Source organism: Nannobrachium achirus (assembly GCF_963921795.1).
Source record: "Nannobrachium achirus genome assembly, chromosome: 1".
In the NCBI taxonomy this organism is placed as follows: Eukaryota; Metazoa; Chordata; class Actinopteri; order Myctophiformes; family Myctophidae; genus Nannobrachium; species Nannobrachium achirus.
Genome location: NC_137810.1, coordinates 51,787,040 through 51,809,888, shown reverse-complemented (window position 1 = coordinate 51,809,888; position 22,849 = coordinate 51,787,040). Strand labels below are relative to the sequence as shown.

At 42.5% G+C, this 22,849-nt stretch overlaps 1 protein-coding gene across 1 annotated transcript; it reads left to right on the top strand.

Annotated features, from left to right (window-relative positions):
- Positions 1-591: 591 nt before the first annotated feature.
- On the top strand, positions 592-20,928 carry crlf1b (cytokine receptor-like factor 1b; the record flags this gene model as incomplete). Its single annotated transcript, XM_080722416.1, has 8 exons — positions 592-649; positions 2,815-3,096; positions 5,961-6,090; positions 7,840-8,012; positions 12,180-12,337; positions 13,906-14,074; positions 17,926-18,107; positions 20,905-20,928. The coding sequence occupies 8 exons, from the start codon at positions 592-594 to the stop codon at positions 20,926-20,928; spliced, it is 1,176 nt and encodes a 391-aa protein (XP_080578542.1).
- Positions 20,929-22,849: the final 1,921 nt, after the last annotated feature.

Below are 22,849 nucleotides of genomic sequence, written 5' to 3'. Positions count from 1 at the left end.
CAAAAAATTGTGAATTTACTCCACAGCTGAAAATAATGTGATGAGGTAAGTGACCCATAGTTAGTAGGCTAGACCTACCTAGGCCTGTATTATTTCTTTTTATATCCTATATATAGCCTATTATTTGTTTTAGGTGGGGAGGGCTGGGGGGGCTACAGCTGGGAGGGGACACATTTTGAGAGCAATAATGACTTATGACTGTGTGGGAAGACAAGGGAGGAGCATAAAGTATCAACTTGGATGTTTTAGCTGTTGAGGCGTGCACCAGGCACAGCCACACAGTTGAGTAGAAAGCAAAGCCTGTGTGATGTACCTTCATGCCACCGCAGTGAACTTGGTCGTTTGACTTCCTGAGGGAGTTCCAACACTGGATCTGAAAGCAGAGCTCCTTGCCTCAACGTTGCAGGAGACTAGTTGGAGGTTGAACAGAACAAGAGTCCTGCTGCTGCCTGCCTGCGCAACCTATCCTTCCAAACTGTGCCTCAGTCTCACGTCTTGGGAGCTCGAACTAGAGAGAAAAAGAAAAAAGGACTCAAGAGGGAGAAAAAAGTTCTGAAAAAAGCCACACACAAAAAAAGACTGTGTACGACTATGATATCCTTGCTGTTCCTCATCCTCCTGGTTCCACATGTGTTGTTCACCTCGACACGTAAGTACAAAACTTGAAAGATTTGTTCTGGGTAGGAGCCGACAGACAGACACACTCAATTTAGCACGTTTCTGTCGGCTGATATGTAGCAGCACTTAGATGGGAGGCGCGCGCTAGACCATTAGTCAACACATTGTCATCTACTGGAGCAGCCTGTTACAATTTGCCCTCTTATCATATGGATTATATTTACAGCTCGGCACTGAAAAGTAATTATGCAAATGTACTGCAAACCCTTGAGCCATTGTTTAATATATTGTAAACCTTAATGAAGTAAATGGAATGACACCACAGTCATATGTCTGTGATTACTAAAGGCGTTATTGACTAACTGGATCAAATTGACATTGACAACAAGGCCAATTAGAGAAGGAGATTAAGCATTTAATTCGATAAAATGTGATAAATCAATGTATCAGGCCTTTGCATGAATGAAATGCATATAAACATGCTTTCTCTGGCATAGGCTACATTGTAATAGAGTGTACACATAGCCTATAATGCATTATTTAGGGATAATGATGTTTTGCTGATTCAGAGAAATACTGCATTCTAAAGGTATAGAGCAACATCATCATAGTTGCAGCATTGCTACATACAAGTATGTTTTGTTATGAAATAACCAGACAAGTATTATCCATCTATGTGGATTATGCTCACTTTCCAGTTTTCCATTTATATACTTTCTTGCAATCAGGTGTTGTAAATAGCAGATATACAAGCTCACACGTGTCATATTTGTGACGTTTTGTGAGCTTGTAGATCTGCTATTTACTGAGCATGACACCAGCACACAACTAAGTAGGCCAGAGGTCTTCCCCTATAGGGGGTCCTCAGAGTTACTACTGGGGTCCTCCAAATCTTTGTGAGATAGAACATGTTTTATCCTTTTTAACCACTTGAACCCTAGCGTCCATATTCGGAGAACTTTGGACAAAAACAGCAGATCTACAAGCTCACTTTGCGAGGGGGGTCCTGGGGCGTTGTGAGCACTATTTTTGGAAAAAGAGGTTTGGTGTAGAGGGGGACTAAGTACAGAGTGAAAGGTCAAGTTTATTACGTATTGATGGTTCAAGTGGTTAAATATCTGAAAACACAAATTGACACGAATCCAAAATACACTGATGATTGTGCTGTCAAACGATGAAACTATATGGAATCTATGAAAAGATTGTGGGGGTCCCTGCTTCATCTCTCTCTCAACAAAGGGGTCCTTGGCCTGAACACGTCGAAGACCCCTGAAGTAGGCCTATACTGTATAACTGAGACTATGCTGAAGTTCATTCCCTGAGTCCTCATGGGTTCAGCCTGCGGTGATGAAATACCACGGCATTATCATCTCTGTAACATCAAATCCTCATAAGTCATAAGTCCAGTGAAGCAGGAAGCAACATATTGGCACATATGTTAGAAAGCTTGTCCCACCGCCCACCTAGAACACAGTTAATAAACGTCCTCCACCCCTCACCCCTGAATCTCCCCAAAGGCTACCCAGCGGTAACACTCGGACACAGCGCTGCTCCTCGGAGCGTTTCATAGAGGCATCAATCATAATACAGGCTTTAAAACAAGTGCAAGAGGAGTAGCAGCATGGAAAAGCATTCACGTCCCTCGCTAGGGTGACCTTTTTTTTAAGTGGTCCTACCCGGGGACCATAAATCCAGTTCATCATTGGGTCATAAATATTTGCCGTGCTCCTGCTCTGCAGTCGTAAGCCCAAAAAGTTACATGTGTTCTCTTCCAAACGCAAAACCCAAAGCTTTCATAAAGGGTCTTCTCAGAATTCCAATGCACGACCAGACTCAATAGATGCCTCTGCAAAAAAAAAAAGCGTGGTAATTGCATCTCATGCTTCGCCAGGAAATGGGTCGGTTCGCAAAGACTGAAACTAATCAAGCAACAAAGAAACAGATCAGAGGAGTCCATCTCCTACATGCGTCTTATTGTATAACAGTCTGCTGCATTGTAAGTGATTCTGAGTACGATAAATGCCTAGAATATTAACCGCCTCAAAACGTGCATGTTTGTGTCTGTGATTGTCCACGATGGTGTCTCTGTCTGCGTTTGGGTCTGTGCACGTCCGTGCGTGTGCACGCGTGTGTGTGCGTGCGCGTGTGTGTGTGCCTGTGTGTTAGGGCTTTGCGTCTCCATATCTCAACACCCAGAGGTGGCAGTGATCTTCCCCCAGGACCCCGCCGTTCACATCGGCTCCAGTCTGACGGCCACGTGCACGGTGAGCGTGGAGGTGGCGGGCCTCCACATCAACAAGCTCTACTGGACCCTGAACGGCAAGCGCCTGGCCAGCAGCACCTACGGGGCGGCGGGCCCCCGCGCCCTGAGCGTCACCCTGCACCGCCTCAACGGCTCCCAGCAGCAGTCCGGAGACAACCTGGTCTGCCACGGAGGCGACGGCCACGTCCTGGCCGGCTCCTGTCTCTACGTGGGCCGTAAGTGCTTTAGCTATACAGGCTGCTCTCTCTGCTGTAGCCCAGTGGTTATCAACCTTTTCAGGCCGCCACACCCCCAAAATAATCACATTTTAACTGGGGACCCCCCCCCCCCCCCCCCTCCGTCCCTGAATAGCACTAAGAGTTGAAGCATTACATTTTGTATGACACGGTTCTATTGAGGTGTTGTGAGCATGTAGATCAGCTATTTTCACAATTTCTGCCTCTAATATTTGACAATTTGGCCAATGTTTAATTTGTCATTTTAGAGGTATTAAAAAGTCCTCAAATTGTCACTTTAGAAATGTGCAGATACCCTCTATACACTTAAACTTTATGTTGGTTTGTATACTGTTGCACATTAAGTTAATCATCTGGGGACCCCTCAAAATAATTTGGGGACCCCCCTGGGCGTCCCAACCCACAGGTTGAGAACCACTGCTGTAGCCTACGTATAGAACTGCCCGGCAGAAACCTCCTACCTCCATATTCTAACTTTTTGTGTTGTTTCTTTTTCGTAAATTAACGCCCTACTTGATCGTAGTACAGCGTCACATGAAAGTATCAACAGTAGAAGATCTGAGCTCGGTTTTGAGCTCGTAGATCTGCTACTTTTGATGGTTTTGAATGTGAACCCTGAAAAGATTTTTTTTTGGACACATGGGGTTTCCACCCGACAGAGACGATATATACAGTATGCATGCACAGGCCCTTGCGTAAGTCATGAATGCCTAATAGGTTTGGAGCCTATCTCCGATTTTCATGAGAAGGTTTATGTAAGTACGTGGCTGTTCCAAAGTCTAATAGTCTATTATACCGAGTTGTGTGTTTCACAGCGAAGCTTTTGGAGTGCATTCTAAGGTGTAGGTTGGACTGTAACGCTAACCCTTCTAAGCAATAACAACCACATTATTCCGTTTTAATATACCAGATGGAAATTCCATCATAATGTTATGGGGGGGAAAAAGCATTATGGCTATTTTGTATTGTGTTTTGTTTGAATTATTTACCATAATGATTTCATATCTCTCACACTCACAGAAAGATGTGCACACAATTTTATCACCCGATCCTGTTTATGGGGATTGGGGATTTTTATTATATACTAACCCTAATCTTTATAGCCTACTTTCTTGAACATTTGTGTTCACGTATGCACACATATAAACTTGAAGGACTTATCTCAAGCAGGTTTTCTTTTTTTAAAGTTGATTTACAGTAGTTCCAAATCTCTGCAAGTTGATTTTCATACCATACTGAAATTAATTAAATCCAAAGGCTACCCTCTCAAAAACAGTTGGCAGTAATCTTAACTCTTATTGTGCCAATCCCGAACTAGTTCGGCTTTATTTGGACCTTATTAACTACACCATGAGTCGTAGTAGTCAATGAGCTACCTGTGAATATGCAATTTGAGGTTCAATGTATTGTAAAGAATCTATTGTACTGTAGTGCTGTAAGGTAACAAGGCAAACACATTTTCTTCTTCATTTGAATTGATAGAATGCTGTAAGGCTCACAAATGCAATCTTTTCTTAGGGGTTTGTTTCTCCCTGCATAAAAGCCCTTTCGATTATGATCTGCCTTCTGGTTGCAATGCTTTTAAATCCTTTTATATGACTACCCTAATCTGCTCTATCTTAGCGGTGGCTTACAACACAGTGCTTGATGGAAGGAATGTTTTACATGAAAGGACGGAGACCATGGTTCACCTCTTAAAATGGATTCCGTTTTAAATGCCAAAATAAAGGCCAAAGGATGCCTGTGTCGTTTGATCAAATTATTAGAGGTTTAAACAAGAAATGACATAGTCATATATATCAGGTTGCACTTGATATCGCACGTGATCCAGCACTCCAAAAATGCACCGGGAATGCAAGGCAGACGAAGCTGAACAAACGTCCAGACATATGTGCTCGTATTTCAATGAATGTAAACATCCTTATTTGTGGTGAATGGCCTGAATACTTTGCACTGTCTACCCCATCTGAATAGCTTATGTGAGCATAATAACGAATAGCAGAATACCGGTAATAAATTACCATCCAAAATAAATGAGAATATCTTTTATGAATTCTAGTTTCACATACAAACGTGGGCTTTAAAAAAAAACTGTACCATCTCTTTACTTTATTGTCATAAATTGTGAACTTACAGATCTGGTAAGCTTACAGACTTGCTATTTACGGAAGGAAAACACTTACGCCTACGTCATCAGCCGTAGCCAATGTCAGACTGGAGCAGAACTGATCGGCTTCTGAAACCCACGAAGAACATCCTATAACCCAGATGGTTGCAAAATAGAAGAACATTACAGATTCAAGTAGAGTGCAGACTGCAGAACTGAATGAAACATACGTAGAATGGAACAAAACAGAAGAGAACAGAGCTGTTTGGAACACAAAATAACAGAACAGTGTGAACAGAAGGGAATTGGAAATACATGGTATGGAGTGGTACACAATAGAACAACAGAATGGGACGAAATAAAACAAAACAGAAGAGAACAGAATAACTCCACCATCCAGTATCACTTTGTAATGTTTTCAGTTCATTCAGGACATTAGCATCGATGTAGCATCGGGCGGCAGTGGCTCAGGGGCAGAGTTGCCGTCTTAGGACACGGAGGGTTCCCAGTTCAATCCCGGGCTCCCCCAGAGTTAGTGTCGAAGAGTCCTTGAGCAAGACTCTGTCTGAACCCCTAGTTGCTCCCGATGAGCAGGTTGGTGCCTCACATGGTTTCCTCCGCCATCGGTGTACAGTATGAATGTGTGTGTGAAGGGGTGAATGGAATGCACAATCTCTGTAAAGCGCCTTGGATAAAGGCGCTGTATAAATGCACCATTTATCTACTGTATGTCCAGTGCCCCCGGAGAAGCCGGTCAACCTCAGCTGCTGGTCCCGAAACACCAAGGATCTGAGCTGCAAGTGGAGCCCTGGGGGCCAGGGTGAAACCTTCATCAGAACCAAATACACCCTCAAGTACAAATTGAGGTGAGACCCCCAGACCTGCTGCAGCTCACAGGTGATCACCTAAGCCAACACCTTCCACTTTCACTCATTCAGGTAGATTAGAGACATACATGCAGTATTGTCGTCTCTGTCGGGTGGAAACCTCATATGTCCAAAACTTGTAGATCTGCTACTTATTGATGCTTTTGTGTGACGCTGTAGTATGATCGAGTAGGGTGTTAAATTATGAAAAAACAGAGTTAAAAATATGGAGATGATATACAGTACATCTTTGCTGTCGTTGTATCTCCTTTCTGTGTGGAGTTTGCATGTTCTCCCTGTGTCTCCTAGGGTAGGTACCCTCACAAAAACATGCAGTAATTGTGGTCTCTATAATGTCTCCCCCTGGCCAGCCGGGGCGCCTGATGGAGGGGAAAGAAAGGAACTAGTTGGAATAACGTGTTCCTTCCACGCGCTACGTCCAACCAGGGAAATGTTCCTGTCAGGTGAAAAGAAGCAACTTGGACTCCTCATGCATAGAAGGAAGCATGAGGTCAGTCCGTTGTCTCCCCAGGTTGGCAGAGGGAGTGTAGCGCCCAGGATTACATTAGACAATTGACACAGGGTGAAAAATGGGTTAGACAAAAAACTTGTGGGAAAAGATTTAAGAGTAAAAAATAAACGTTGTACAGTATCTCCATATTTCATATACATTTAGACCCTATTTTATAGTTTGTTGTTGTGTGACAAATGTAGGGAAAAAAGCTTGCTTGTGTTAGTACAGAAAGCATTAGTTAGTACGTAAAGCATTCCAAAGTGTTCAAACTGTCAGCTAGTCCGCATTAACCACTTGAACCATGATAGACATCCTTATTCGTCCAATGCTCACATTTTGCATCACATGCATTGTGAGCTTGTAGATCAGCAATCTTTGGGTTATCTTATCTTCTTTTGGCATTTTTGGAAAGATCTCATATGACGTGCCCAAAATTGTGTCACATTACGTTGAAAGTAGAACTTGTGAGTAGATAATAAAACACATTGAATCCGTTGGACTTTGGAACATGTTATTTTTTCCATTTCCAAAAAAGTACATAGAAAGGTTTCACTCGAGAGCGACGAGTCGACGACAGATATCCATTGACCTGTAACACATATACAGTACCTTATATACAGTACTACTCCATTGTGGCGATTCTCATCTCAGAGTCTTGTAACTATTCCTTGAATGCATTGCTTTTGTGCTACGACTTTAACGTCCGAGTGGCTCAACCAGTGACCACATAACAGCAACATCCCGAGTCGAGTCCAACACGGGGCCATGTGTTGCATGTCATGCGGTCTTTCTCCTTTCCTGTCTCCTTCCACTGTGCTTGTCAAATAAAGCAGAAATGCTTGAAGAGCTGTCAAAATGTTTAGCCGTTTTTCTTTTTGTGTAACCCATTTAGACCGGGCAGCTATATCTGTGTCACCACTTTAACCATTATTTTATGCTTTAACTATTAAAAAATAACAGAACAGCGAACTTGTAGATCTGCTATTTTTGAAAAATCCTGAAAATGTGTGCAAATCTTTGAATGTATTTTTCATTCTCTTGGAACAAAACATGTTCAGATGGGTGTCCACGGTCAAATACATATAATTCTAAGGGGTCCTTGACATGAAAAAGTTTGAGAACCACTGACATAGAAACATAGGATTCAGAAGACTTTTTTTTAGGTACTAAATGGGTTAAGCTCTTTTGTCAGAGAGGTGTACGTGGCTCTAGTCTTTGTTGTGTCTTGGTTCCAGGTGGTATGGACAGGAGAAGGAATGCGAGGACTACACCAGCGTGCACCAGCCCCACTCCTGCTACATCCCTCGCGATCTCGCCCTCTTTACCCCGTATGAGCTCTGGGTGGAGGCAGCCAATCAGCTGGGCTCGGCCAACTCTGACATCATCACCTTGGACATCCTGGATGTAGGTGAGTCATTGAGTCTGGTCACAAGTAGAAACAGACAACTTATCCTCAAGTTGCTTCTCTCACTCTCTTCTCCCTCCTCTCCTCTCCTCTCCTCTCCTCTCCTCTCCTCTCCTCTCCTCTCCTCTCCTCTCCTCTCCTCTCCTCTCCTCTCCTCCCCTCCCCTCCCCTCCCCTCCCCTGGTTTCACTCATGTGCTGTATTCCTTCTTGTTATCTGTGCTGTCCAGATCTTGCTGCATATGGCTAGCATACTTCCCCCCGTGCAAAGTGGGTTTTTATGGTGTTCTCCATCCATCCACCCCATCCCCTATAACTGTGTAATGGGTTCTGGCTGAAACTTAAAGTCAAAATAAAATTGTTGTAAAAGATAGCTGCACATCAGACGCTTGGCAAATCACTTCACATAAGCTTCACCATAAGAAATATAACGTGCTGATGTTTGAGACATAAAAGGTGTTTTTTTTCCTTGTGGTGCACTCTCTAGCCTTGCCACCTCTAGTGTCATAAACTCCTCTGAATGCTACAATTCTTTTTTTAGATATGTTTTTTGGACGTTTATGCCTTATACTGATAGGACAGTAGACTGACAGGAAATGGGGAGAGAGATGGGGAGTGACACGCAGCAAAGGTCAGGATCGGGAATCGAACCAGCAACACGCTCTCAGGCTGCACTGAGCCTATGTGGTATGCACATGGGCCAGTAGGCCAGCAGGCACCCCTGAATGCTACAATTCAGGGGTCTTCAACATTTTCAGGCCAAGGACCCCTTTGTTGAGAGAGAGATAAAGCAGGGACCCCCACAACCTTTTCATAGATTCCATATAGTTTAGTTTTTTGACAGCACAATCATCAGTGTATTTTGGGATCATGTCAATTTGTGTTTTCAGATATTTAACCACTTGAGCCGTCATTACCTAATAAACCTGAGCTTTCACTCTGTACTTAGTCTGCTCTTTTCCCCCTCTACACCAAACCTCTTTGCCGAAAATAGCCGATTTACAAGCTCACAACGCGTCGAGCTGCGAGGCGTTGTGAGCTTGTAGATCTGCTATTTTTGGCTACAGTTCTCAGAATATGGACACTAGGGTTCAAGTTGTTAATATAAAAAGGATTGGAAGATTTGGAGGACCCCCTGTAGTAACTCTGAGGACCCCCTAGGGGTCCCGGACCCCCTGTTGAAGACCCCTGCTACAATTCATCAGGCCACATTTCATCATGAGTCAGAGAGAGCCCCCCTGTACTCTCCCAACAAGGCGGAGGCTAAAAGCATGGCTGACCAAAAGGGCAGGGCAAGAGGATGGGGGTTGTGCATGGGCGTGTGGTGCGTGCCTCCCATACCCTCAGATCCCCAATAAATGAAACAATAACCTGTGGAATTTCTCCATCTCGATTGTCTGTCCGCCCTCAGGGTGAATTTGATAGAACAAATAAAGATCATCAACATGCGCAACAAACAACAAGGCTCAGTGGATATATGAAGGGAACAATGGATCTCTTAAAGAACAAACGCTACACCAACGGGAAGGATTTTTTACAAGACGTTTTCATATGGCGGTCTTGGTCGCTCTTTTGTGACTCGCTCCCCGCCCCCTACCCTCCCTCTCTCCCTCTCTCCCTCTCTCTCTCTCTCTCGCCCTCCATCAGCTCCATGAAGTGTTTGGTTTCTCTGTGAGCTTTGTTGCAGTGGGAAAGCAATGTTTTATTTAACACTTAAAGCCAGGACAACGCAGCGCTCTCTGCAGAAAGCATACTGGGGCCTGGAGGAGTGAAGAACTGACCTGATTAGTCCAGCGTTCCAAAGACCAACTACTCTGTCTGAAAGACAATGTTGTCACCAGCCGAAGCTGAAGTTTCTTTTTTTAATATTCACCTTAGTCTTGTTATGCCTCTATTGATAGTGCGGTAGGTTGACAGGAAATGCGGAGAGAGCGTTGGGGAGTGGCACGCAGCAAAGGCCGTCCTGATCGGGACTCGAACCCGCGACACGCTGTCAAGGTTCAAGGAGTTTATTTGTCTTTCAGTACAAGTACAGAACGAAATGTGTTAGCCAGGTCCTAGACATGGCAGAATAATAAAATATACCTAGACACTATACTAAAAACTACATAATACCTATACTACATAATACCTATAAAGCAATTGCACTTGTCCGCTAAAAACAGTACTCTCTACAATGAGCCTAGGTGCCCGGACCGCTACGCCAGCGTTCCAGGCCAGAGTTCTTTTTTTATATACTTTAATTGCAATTAATTCATATTACATTTCATGTTAGAATATTCTTGGGTTTCTTTGTATATACACCCATTGTTACAAAGACATTTTGAATAGCCTACTGTTAACAAAAATGAACCAGCTGGAGTGTTTGAAATCTGAACATTTAGTAAATGCTTACTAAAGAGCTGGAGAGATGGGGAGACACCTGTTACTGAACAAACACTCAAACACAGCAATGATCAGAATATCAAGCTATTTAACACTTATTCTAACATAATCTTACCATTTTAAGTTAACATAATATATACTGTATATATATCACTTATGTTGTGTTAATCCCTGTGAATGTAATGAATAAACCTTGGAAAGAAAGAAAATATATGACTTACACCATTTTGAAACTCTTTTTATAGACTATATAGAGCACAAAAATGGAGGGAAAAGCCTAAAGAAAAGTAAAAAAAAACAAACAAGAGCTTATATTCCAGAGGAATGTTTAATTTGAGCATAATAATCTCATTACTGTAAGTACACCGCTTGCTTCTTGAAATAATTCTGTAGAAAGGAATGGATTTGGATATACGGTAACAATTGATTCACAATACCTTTCTTTGCAAAATATTGCTCACTGATCACTTAATTGATTGGAAGTTGATTGTTAATTATTTCCACATTATTTCCACACTGATTCTCTCTCTCTCTCTCCAACCCCCCGTATGGTGTGTGTAGCTCCATAACGAACAGCTCTATTTATAAATATAGACATATAGGCCTATATATATTTAAGTAAAGGGACTTGTCGAGCCTGAGTGCACATGAGCGAGACGGTGTGTTTGGCTGATAGTCGTGCAAGACATTCATCATCCAACACTGTGTTTTATTTAAGTGGAATGATGACACAGTGTCTGCACATAATAGAGGATGTCTGCCCTGAGCTGTATTGTACAAGACACTGTACATTAGGTTGGAGAATTCTTCTCTTGCTTGCTCTCAGAGTTCACAAGGTGCTAGCTAGCGTACCCCACTCTGCTCTGTTGCGTCGAGTGAATCATAAAATGACTAATGCTTTAAAACTGACTACAGACTCACTCCCTAGCTTCCGCCGTGGACTGAAGACTCACCTCTTCAGACTCCACCTAAACCCATAGCACTACTGTAGCACTCCCCTCGAAAAACACAGGTTTTAGATTGATATTCCTAAGTGTTTGTATATTGTTCTTGATGTACTGACATTATCTTGCTTATTATATTGATGTATTACCTGCTTATTGTAAGTCGCTAAATCCCTAAATTGTACAATGTAAATTATCTGATAACCCATTAAGACCAGGACAGGATCTGTGTGATTTTAGATTTGAGCGAAAAAGCATTGTTGTACACATTAGCTATTCAAAAATAGCAGATACACAAGCTCATAGCTTGTAGATCTGCTATTTAGAGTAATGTTAACTCCATAGACACATACACATACACAAGTACAAAACTATGGCACCACCTAAAATGTGTGCAAATCTTTGACTGTTTATTCTTTTAAAGCGAACATTTTTAGTACCTATGAGAGTGGATAACCCATTCCACCAATGCATTTCAATGAGAATGGAGCGTTTTCTTTTTGCAGAAATCAGCCTTAAAACGACTTTTTTTCTATTGATTACTCACACCATGGAGACTTGAGTTGAATAATATTTTTAGTTTTTTGTTAGACAAAAAAAAAATATTATAGTGAATTCACCCCCATAGATTCCGGATGGGGACCCAAATGCATTCGGGTCCCCATCCAGAATCAATGGGGGTACATTTACTGTAATACATTTTTTGTCTTAGGAATGCAACAAAAAACAAAAAATATTATTCAACTCAAGTCTCCATGGCGTGAGTACCGGTAATCAATAGAAAGAAGGTTATTTTGGGGGTGAACTACTCCTTTAATGGGTTTTAAACCCCTGCTCCTGCAGTGACCACGGACCCCCCTGACAACGTGCTGGTGAGTCGTGTGGGGGACCTGGAGGACCAGCTGACGGTCCGCTGGGCCAACCCTCCTGCCCTCAAGGACTTCCTGTTCCAAGCCAAGTATCAGATACGATACAGGCTGGAGGACAGCACAGAGTGGAAGGTAAGCCTGGATCTATTCTGCATCTAGCTTAAGGCAAGATCCAGATTCAGAGTGAACATTTTAACTCAAATATTTGCTTCTGGGGGTCCCTGGAACAAAATATTTTGGGTTGGGGGTCCGCAGCCAAATACATATCTTTTTGGGGGTCCTTGACATGACAAAGTTTGAGAACCACTGATATAGGCCAATTTTACAAATGTCTTCTAAATCCTAACAGTTTTCTGAAAAAAACGTATGTTGCCAGAAAAAAAAACTGTACTTAACGCTTCCAGTGCCAGCCCCTAGAGGGCACCAAAGAATGCCAGACTTTCTCCCATAGGGGACTGCATTAGCATCCGGGGGCTCACGTTGCAGTGACGCGCGTGCTCACGTTCGTGCACGTCATGGAAAGGTCCCGGATGATAATGCTAACAGAATAGCTATTCCCATTTTGTCATTTTAAAGATCATTTTTCGGCGATTTCGCCGTAAATAAACCTCGCGCCACATCCCTAAAAACACAATCCAGAGATATGGGCCTCCAAAGATGTGGTTTTTCATTGGATTCGGCGGCGATTCGCGGCGCCGTTCGCGGCTAACGGCCGGCATGGCGGCCCCCGGATTTGGAACACTGGATTTTAAATTTAGGCTCAGGCTTCAGAAGGCCTCGGATCATTTTATTCATTTCATTAAAAAAGCCGAACATGTTCGGGATAGGCACACTGGACGTCGTTCCGGAAGCGGCGCTGAACATTTGGTGAAAATTGGGGGGCTCAAAAATGTATTTTAAACCATTTTTAATGGAATATATCGTCGGACCATGTAAAATGGCTAGCTGGCTAGCGTAGGACGAGCCAGGACCACCCACGACTCTACAAGCAGCTCAGGGTAAGTCAATTAATAAAAAATGTTTTGTATTGGATTGAAATAAAGCCGAACATGTTCGGGATAGGCACAGAATGAGTTAAGTACAGTACTTGAGTAAATGTACTTAGTTACTTTACACCACTGGTAGGGGGGGATAAACACCCACATGCACAAAACTAGTAAAACTGTTGAGTGCCAGAGCTAGTTTGCTCTCTCTTAGGTTTTAAACCATTTAATGGAGAATGACTCTCAAGATAGTTTGGTTTTGAGTTGTGGTAAGACAAAGTTACTCAGGACAGCTACTGTGCCTGATCTGTAATTTGGGAGCTCCACAGAAGTCACTTTCACAGGTTTAATCGACAGAAAACGTGCTGTCGTTTCTGAAATTCTCTAAACCATCATCATCACTCAAGCATAGACCCTATATCTATACTTTACTGCATACTTCATTGACCGGAGTCCCACAGTGTTCTGTACTAGGCTCCGTTTCTCACTCTACATCAAATATCTTTGCCGAAAATAGCCGATCTACAAGCTGACAACGCATCGCATTGTGATGCATTGTGAGCATGTAGATCAGCAATTTTCACAGAATCTTTGCCCTAGAATAAGGACGCTTGAGTTCAAGTGGTCACATGTTTTGATTTGGGATGCTTTACATTCATTTACTTGACAAAAAAACAAGCAAACGTTTGTCTTTTCCATTTCCTCCCTCGCGATCAGGTAGTGGTTGATGTTGGTAACCAGACGTCGTGTCGGCTGGCGGGCCTGCGGCCCGGGACGGTTTACTTTGTCCAGGTGAGATGCAACCCAGTGGGCATCTTTGGATCCAGGAAGGCGGGCATCTGGAGTGGCTGGAGCCACTCCACTGCTGCCTCCACACCCAGCAGTGGTGAGTGTACTACTGGAAAACTGTCTCGATGCCCGTTTACTTTACTGTGGTCACAGATGCATAGTGAAAGCACGGAATTCATTAGTGTGTGACTGTGTGTGTGTGTGTGTGTGTGTGTGTGTGTGTGTGTGTGTGTGTGTGTCCCAATCCAGGGGGGTATACTGCCAGTAAGACAATGAGATTTTTCATTTATTTGATTTAACGAAAACGAAACAAAATCTGGCATTATGTGCAGCGCAATAATATGATTCATGAGCTTGCTTTCATGAAAGGTTTAATACCTCATGGGCAAAATGCTTCATGACTTTTTAATACTTCCCAAATTCACCCTATACCATCGAGTGGTGATCCTTCCCTCCTAATAACCTTTCATTGCCAATTAAAAGCAGAAAAACAATGGCCCTTATCCGGATATACAACATCCTGGAGCAAGTAGATCCAAACCGCATGTGACCTCAGACAGAAAAAGCAAACATCAAGACGCTCGCTGCCACGATAAGGATCTTTTTAGTCAGAGGATTAACCCGTTTAGGTCTGGGATTATTTAATGATTTAACTATTGAAAAATAGCAGATATACAAGCTCACAGCGAGCTTGTAGATCTGCTATTTTTGATAAGTCATGAAAATGTGTTCAAAATCTTTGAATACATATCAAATACATATCATTTTGGGGGTCCTTGACATGACAACGTTTAAGCACCACTGACATAGAAACATGCAGACACTTATAGAATTGGGTCAAAATATTCAAAGACGTGCACACATTTTCACGATAAAAAAAAAAATAGCAGATCTACAAGAAAGTGTGAGCTTGCATATATGCTATTTCTTAACAGTTAAAGCATAAAATAATGCGTGATGATAATGCATACCCGGTCTAAACGGCTTAAAAGAAACGGCAAAAGGCCAAAGGGGGGATATTTGATAGATTTTTGTCGTTAGGCCTTCAAAAGATTGATCAAGTTAAAATGCTGCTTGTCTGTCAGAGGTGCACGCAGGGCCCATAAAGCCCTGAGTGGAAGCAGGTTTGGGACCACAAGGAGCAGATAATGAGTTACATAGGTTGTGTGGTATTTGCTCCCCGGGGAGAGGAAGTCGTTATCAGGCTCTGTTGTTCGCCATAAGGATTGACTGTGGCAGGCTTTTGGCGTCCGGTAGCCTTTACTCGACTACAGGGGTCTTCAACGTTTTCAGGCCAAGGACCCCCTTAGCTGAGAGAGAGAGAGATGAAGCAGGGACCCCCATAACCTGTTCATAGATTCCATTTAGTTTCATTGTTTGTCAATTTGTGTTTTCAGATAGTTAACCACTTGAACCGTCGATACTTAATAAACCTGACCTTTCACTCTGTAGTACTTAGTCTGCTCTTTTTCCCCTCTACACCAAAGCTCTTTGCCAAAAATAGCCGAAAAATAGCCGAAAAATAGCCTCACAACGCCTCGCAGCGCGAGGCGTTGTGAGCTTGTAGATCTGCTATTTTTGGCTAGAGTTCTCAGAATATGGACGCTAGAATTCAAGTGGTTAATATAAAAAAGCTGAAATGAAAAGTTTCTATCACTCAAAGATTTGGAGGACCCCCTGTAGTAACTCTGGGGACCCCCTAGGGGTCCCGGACCACCTGTTGAAGACCTCTGCTCTACTAACACACGACTATGACTAGTTAGGGATGCTGGATAGCTCGACGTATTTCAGAGTGCTTAACTAACGTATTTAGACCTGAAAAAGTCTTCTAAAATCCTAATGGTTTTCTGAGAATGTTTCTATGATCGGTGGTGCTCAAGCGTTTTAACGTCAAGAACCGCCTAGAATTATGTGTGTTGGACCGCCAACTCCCCATCTCAAAATATTTTGTCCCAGGGACCCCCCAGAAGCAAAGATTTACAAAAGTTTGCTTTAAAAAAAAAAGTAAAGATTTACACAAAATTTCAAGACTTTTCAAAAATAGCGGATCTACAAGCTCGCTCTGAGCTTGTATATCCGCTATTTTTAAATAGTTAAAGCATAAAATAAAGTGAAAATCTAACAAAGATGCGTTCCCATGGTCGATTCTACCAGATGCCTTCTAAATCAGTAGTTCAAGGTTCAAACTTCAAACTTTCAAGGTTTTTCCAAAAATGTTCAAAAAATAGCAGATGTACAAGCTCGCCGTTGAGCTTGTCTATCTGCTAAAATCAAAAACTACACAGGATGCTTTCCCGGTTTTATTGGCTTAATAACAAAACCGTATTTCTTGGATATAAAAATGTCAATTCCAAGTTGATTTTACTAATTGAATTAGGAATAGGATCCATTTAGTAGGCTTCCGAGACAAAAATCACGCTGTTTGTTGTTATTGCGCATCTAAGAGACCGCAATAGTCACAGTACTGTATCAATCATTGTAAACAGATGGGCGGGAAGAGAACGCTGAACGGGACATGCGTTGGCAGAATCCACTTTGTTCGTTGGAAAGTGTGAATGTGAGACGTTTCTCACCGTGAAATGAAAGTCAACGGCGCGCCGCATATTTTGGATCGTCGATGTTTAATCATACAGAGAAACAACTGGCAAGACGCATTGCCAGTATTTGGAGTTACGTCATGTTAAGGTAACTGCACAACATCAACACCTTTATTCCAGACTCATAGTCTAATAAACAGCATTGCCAAAACCTCAGGTGCGATGTGAAAAACAAGGCTATGCTCTGATCCTCGTGTTGAGAAGAGGCACGCATGCACGCACGCACGCACACTTTTTAGCTCAAGATCCAAAAAGGAAATTAGACGTTTGCACAGGACCCAAACTAGTGAAAACAGCAGATCTAGATCTAGCTATTTTTACTACTTCTTAAACATTTGTTTTCTAATTCATGGAATTTTTCCTTTTATTTCTTCATGAAATTAAATAATGGGAGGGGGAAAAAATCATGAAAAATTAGCTTTTTTGGGGGATGTTTTTTTGAAAATGTTATTAAAAACAAAATGTAGCAAACCAAAAATAAAGGGATCCATAAAAATGTGACTGCGACCCACAAATGGGTCCCAACCCAGTGTTTGGGAACCAGTGCTGTAAACGATGTGCTCTCTACAATTTACAATTTAGGCATTTAGCAGACCCTCTTCCAATGCGACTTAAAATAAGCAAGGTAAAAAACATCAATACAATAAGCAAGGTAATATATATACACATCAATACATTCGACATCAAATGCATAGAAATATGAATCTAGAAAAAAAAGAACGTAGGTAAACCAAGCACCTATTCAGTAAAAACTTTATATAAAACCTAAAAATGCTATCTACTGTAGCTTTTATGTATTAGTAGAGTCAGAAATGGCAGTTCCGTGACCGTGGAGAGCAAAGGTCCGTTTCTCAATGCATTTGTTTTGCATTAAAACATTCCTTGGGCTAAAAACGGACCCCAAAAGCCTGTGAAAATTGATGACTCATCACTACACCATAGTTTTGTTGGCCGTTTTTTAGCCCAAGGAATGTTTTTCATGCAAAACAAATGCTTGCAATGGATTCAGAATAATTAAAAACCCCTAGTTTGACCCCTCACATCCCACTTAGAGCAGATCTTTTGGGAGTAATTTTTTCCTTTATAGTATAGCGTATAGTAAGTGAATGAGACTGAAAATTACCCTAGCTGTCAAACATTTTCCCAGCCATTTTAAAAAATACACCCCGGCCAAATTTGTTTAATAACCCTCCTAGATGACAAATCCATTGAGAAACGGACCTTTGCTCTCGTGGTCACGGAACTGCCATTTTTTACCCAACTATATGGTCTCTCTCTCTCTCTCCTTCCATTCTGGTCTGTTCCTTTTCCTTCCTCCTTCTCCCCCCTCCTCCCTCCCCCCTCCCCCCAGAGCGGCTGCAGAGCGGCTCATGTGATCCCAAATCCAGTGAGCAGAACTCCACCCTGCGGCGTGAACTCAAGCAGTTCTTCGGCTGGGTCCGCAAGCACGCCTATGGCTGCAGCGGCATGTCAATCAAGCTGTACGACCAGTGGAGGGTGTGGCTGCAGAAATCGCATAGAACGCGCAACCAGGTAGGTAAGGAGAATCTCTTCTTCTTCTTCTTCCTCATTAGTCTTTTCATTATCTCTGCTGTGTGCTGAGCCCATTGCTCTCCTTCTCCCAATGTGTGTGCTCAGCAATGAGTCCTCAGAGACACAAATATAAATGCGTAGTGTGCAAACACGCACGTGTACGGTATTCATTTATCAGCCTGCACATACATTATACCTCAGCCCAACACATCCTATCATACAGGCACGTGCAGTCGTGCATGCATAGACATCAAAGGGCGCTTGAGCCCCTGCCCTTTTATCTGTCTGTAAAAAGTGCCCTCTCCAGACCATGAATGCAGTTTTTCCTATGGTGAAAGAAATGCAAATGCCCCCTTTCCATGCCATACCTGAAGGCAGCATTCAAGAGAATTGCCTTGTCCAAACTCTCCTGAACTTGAATGCAGCATCTTATGTTGAAAGAATTGCCCTCTCCATGTAGAAATCCATGCTGTACACCACATCTCCAGTATTCACTTGATTATGCTTAGTTCAGTGTGGTATCAAGCATCGAAAATAGCCGACCTCCAAGCTCTACGACGTGTTGGGATCTTGGAGGTCTGCTATTTTCGATATTTTGACCAAAAGGCCCCTTTGGAAATTTCAGCCCCAGCCTCTCTAACATTCTCTGTAGTCGGGGGCGTTAGGGAGATGACATGGTAATTTCGTGCTAATTAGTCTAAAAGCGCCGAATTTTGCACAGATGTAGCCCAGGGCATGCTCTAATGATTTAGCTAGGGCGCCCGAGTCTGCGACATTCGGGGTCGCCACAGCAGCCAAATCAAGTTGGGCTCCCATCGACTTTCAATACAGGAGGAAAATACCCAGAAAAACACTTTTTTTCTAGCTAAATCATTAGAGCATGCCCTGAGCTACATCTGTGCAAAATGTTGCACTTTTAGACTGATTAGCACAAGAAAAAAAACCCTAAGGCCTCTGACTAACATGAATGCTCACCCATACATGCATCGTTTTCTGAGGCCATTTCTAGCCCAAGGAATGTTTTTTGTGCAAAACAAATGCTTGCAATGGATTCAGCATCATGACAAACCCCTAGTTAGACCCCTCACATCCTACTTAAATACCCAGAAAAAATAAAATCTGGGTATTTTCTTCCTGTATAGAAAGTCAATGGGAGCCCAACTTGATTTGGCTGCTGTGGCGACCCTGAAGGTCGCCGACAAACTCGGGCGCCCTAGCTAAATCATTAGAGCCTGCCCTGAGCTACATCTGTGCGAAATCTTGCACTTATAGACTGATTAGCGCGAAATATCCCTAACGCCCCCGACTACTGCACGTCCCTGCTACCATAATCATACACACACACACACACACACACACACACACACACACACACACACAGCCACTATGTCACTGCAGCAGCGTCTGCTGTGTCGTAGTCCTGAACTGCATGTACACCCTGAATTTCTGACCCTGCCTTTGTCTGAAGACACTCTTCTGTTATGCCATGCGGTCAGCATTGCTCTTGTGTTGTGCCATGCGGTCGGCATTTTTAGAAGCACACACAGAAGAACAGACTTCCGCATGAACTGGTTGGCTCTCTGAAGTCCCAGTTCATGTTTTATGATCAGGTAAACGATGCGGTTTTAGACTTTACTGGCCCAGAAGTAGGAGCATAAAGTTGTCTCCTCCAGTCCTTTCTCCTCACAAGTCGTGCACTCTCGTTTTATGACGTATTTTTAACGATGTAGACTTATGACCTTCGGCTGATGACCACAACAAAGGGAAATGAACATGTAAATGTAATTAACGGCCCACTGTAATGTGTTCCTTTTGTGTTTTTCTTCCCTTTGACGTGAGATCGAGCTCCTTTCACGACGTACAGTAACTCGGGCCAAATGGCATAAAGCAGGGGTCTTCAACGTTTTCAAGCAAAGGACCCCTTATTCTAGAGACAGAGCGAGATGAAGCAGGGACCCCCCACAACCCATAGATACCATATGGTTTCATCATTTGACTGCACAATCATCAGTGTATTTTGGGTTCATGTAAATGTGTTTCCAGATATTTAACCACTTGAACCGTCAATACTTAATAAACTTGACCTTTGACTCTGTACTTAGTCGGCTCTTTTCCCCCTCTACACGAAAACTCTTTGCCGAAAATAGCCGATCTACAAGCTCACAACGCCTCGCGCTAGTGAGCTTGTAGATTTGCTATTTTTGGCTAAAGTTCTCAGAATATGGACGCTAGGGTTCAAGTGGTTAATATACATAAGGAGAAAAAAAGTTTCTATCACTCAAAGATTTGGAGGGCCCCCTGTAGTAACTCTGAGGACCCCCTAGGGGTCCCGGACCCCCTCCCCTGTTGAAGACCCCTGCCCTAAGCCACACCCTTTCGACATCCCGTGTTCAGTCCTTGAACCGATGGGAGACTTTTAGACAACCTGACCCAATTAGTCTTGTCTTCCCCAATCTACACCCGACCAGGACGCACGCTCAAGTCATCTCCTGAATAATGTCTCTGTTCAGCTACCCTGACAGGCCTTCATTGATTACCTTGAGTGAAAGGGAGTCGCGGCCAAGAGAAAAGACACACTGAGAGACTCAGGAGACGATACCGAGAGAGCGAGAAACGAGAGGAGCGTTTCAAAAGAGGAGGAGACAAAGTAGCGAGACTGTCATGTAAAGAGGAGAACGAGAGACAAACAACAAAAAAAGTAAACGGCAATTAGTGTCGTCGCGGTGAGGGATTATGAATGACATGCTTTTTCCTATCGAGTCGTCCCAATATTATCCATCTGTTTTTCTCCTTTCAGGTTCTACAAGGCGATAATTCATAGCACCCCCTAAACGCCGCTGAGGTATTTAATTCAAGAACAGCATCAACAAACGCTGACAGATACTGGCCCCGAGGGGGCCTGCAGCGTGAGGTATCCACCCCTCTGGATGTGGAATATTGCAGTGTTTTGGTTACACAGGCTTTAACTTTGGTTTGCAGGAAGAACCCATATGGAATGAGTATGATAGCTGGTGAGAGAGAGGGAGAGGGCACAGTGTTATTTCTGTGTCTCTCGCCTACTGGGATTACAATAAAGTGGAGCCCTTCTTTTTATTTAATATTTAATATTATCATTATTATTATTTGTCTCTCTGAGCTGTCACCAGTGGTGGAAAAAGTACTCAATTTCTTTACTTGAGTAAAAGTATCAATACTGCAATGTAGAAGTAAAAGTGCAAAGTAAAAGTCTGTAATTCAAAATGTACTTGGCATCAAAGTGTTGGCATCAAAATGTACTTAAAGTAATAAAAGTAAAAGTACAATATGTTTGAAAATAGCCGATCTACAAGCTCACAACGCGTCGCGTTGTGAGCTTGTAGATCGGCTATTTTCGAATTGCCAAGGTATAAAATAGGGCTACAGTGGTTTATGTATGTTTTATAATATCATAATTTATATCTACAAAGTAGCTAGTAACTAAAGTTTTCAAATAAATGTAGTGGAGTAAAAGTACAATATTTGGAACTGAGATCAGTAAAAGTATTGGAAATTGGAAATACTCAAGTAATGTACAAATACCTTAAAAGTGTACTTAAAGGGGCACTCCACCACTTTTCAACCTATGTTCATATAATTGGTCCTCACTCAAAAATAGCTTTTCCTTTTTTTTCTTTCTCAGAGGAGGGATGTGGGCAGGTCAGAAACCCATCGTCTTGTGACATCATCGATTGCCAATCCAGCTTATAGAAACTGCAGGCTTTCTATTCCTGGAAAGTTGCAATTTTAAAGTGGAAGCCATTGTTCTCGCGATAATAAAAATCTAAAATATTGATTAAATTCTTTTTTTGGAAAATGATGATGTCACAAGACGATGGATTCTGAACTTCCCACAGCTCTCCTATGAGACTTGGACTGAGTAGAAAAAAATTGTGATATTTTATCATGAACATTAGTGTGGACCTATTATATGAAGACAGGTTGAAAAGTGGTGAACTACTCCTTTAAGTACAGGACTTAGTTAGTTTACACCACTGGCTGTCACACACAGATGTGTTTCTTAGGGTGATTGTGCTTTTTTGTTTTTTCGTTAAAGAAGGGAACAAGAAGAAGAAGAAGGAAGACACCTCTTTGATGAAGGAGAAGCCCACCGTTCAAAAAGGCATTCTATTTTTAACTCAATGCATCTGCAAAAAATAAAAGTGCCCCAACCATACTCACTTTCACTTGGTTACAACATAATAAAACAATCACAAGATGGGATGTTTCATTTATAAGCTACCTGCTACCTAAAATACTGTGTTATGTGTCCCTGGGGCAGTTACAATGGATTATTCCTGAACCCCAGTATTCACAGTGCTGGGGTCAGTTAACCCATTTAGGCCTAGAATTATTGAATGCTTTAACCAGTGAAAAATAGCAGATATACAAGCTCACAGCGCGGCACCGAGTGCCGCGCTGCGAGCTTGTATTGTAGATCTACTATTTTTGAAAAAGTCGTGAAAATGTGTGCAAATCTTTGAATATATGTATGTATATTTTTAAAGCAAACGTTTGTAACTCAAATTTTGCTTCTCGGGTGGTCCCTGGAACTAAATATTTTGAGATGGGGGTCCGTGGCCAAATACATATCATTTTGGGGGTCTTTCAAATTAAAAAGTTTTAGAAACACTGACATAGTAGTCTCTCAAGAACAAATTAACTGAGCTCCAGTTAAGTGAAAAGGACCTTTTCTTTGACGATGGCTGGCCAGATTGCTGACATAG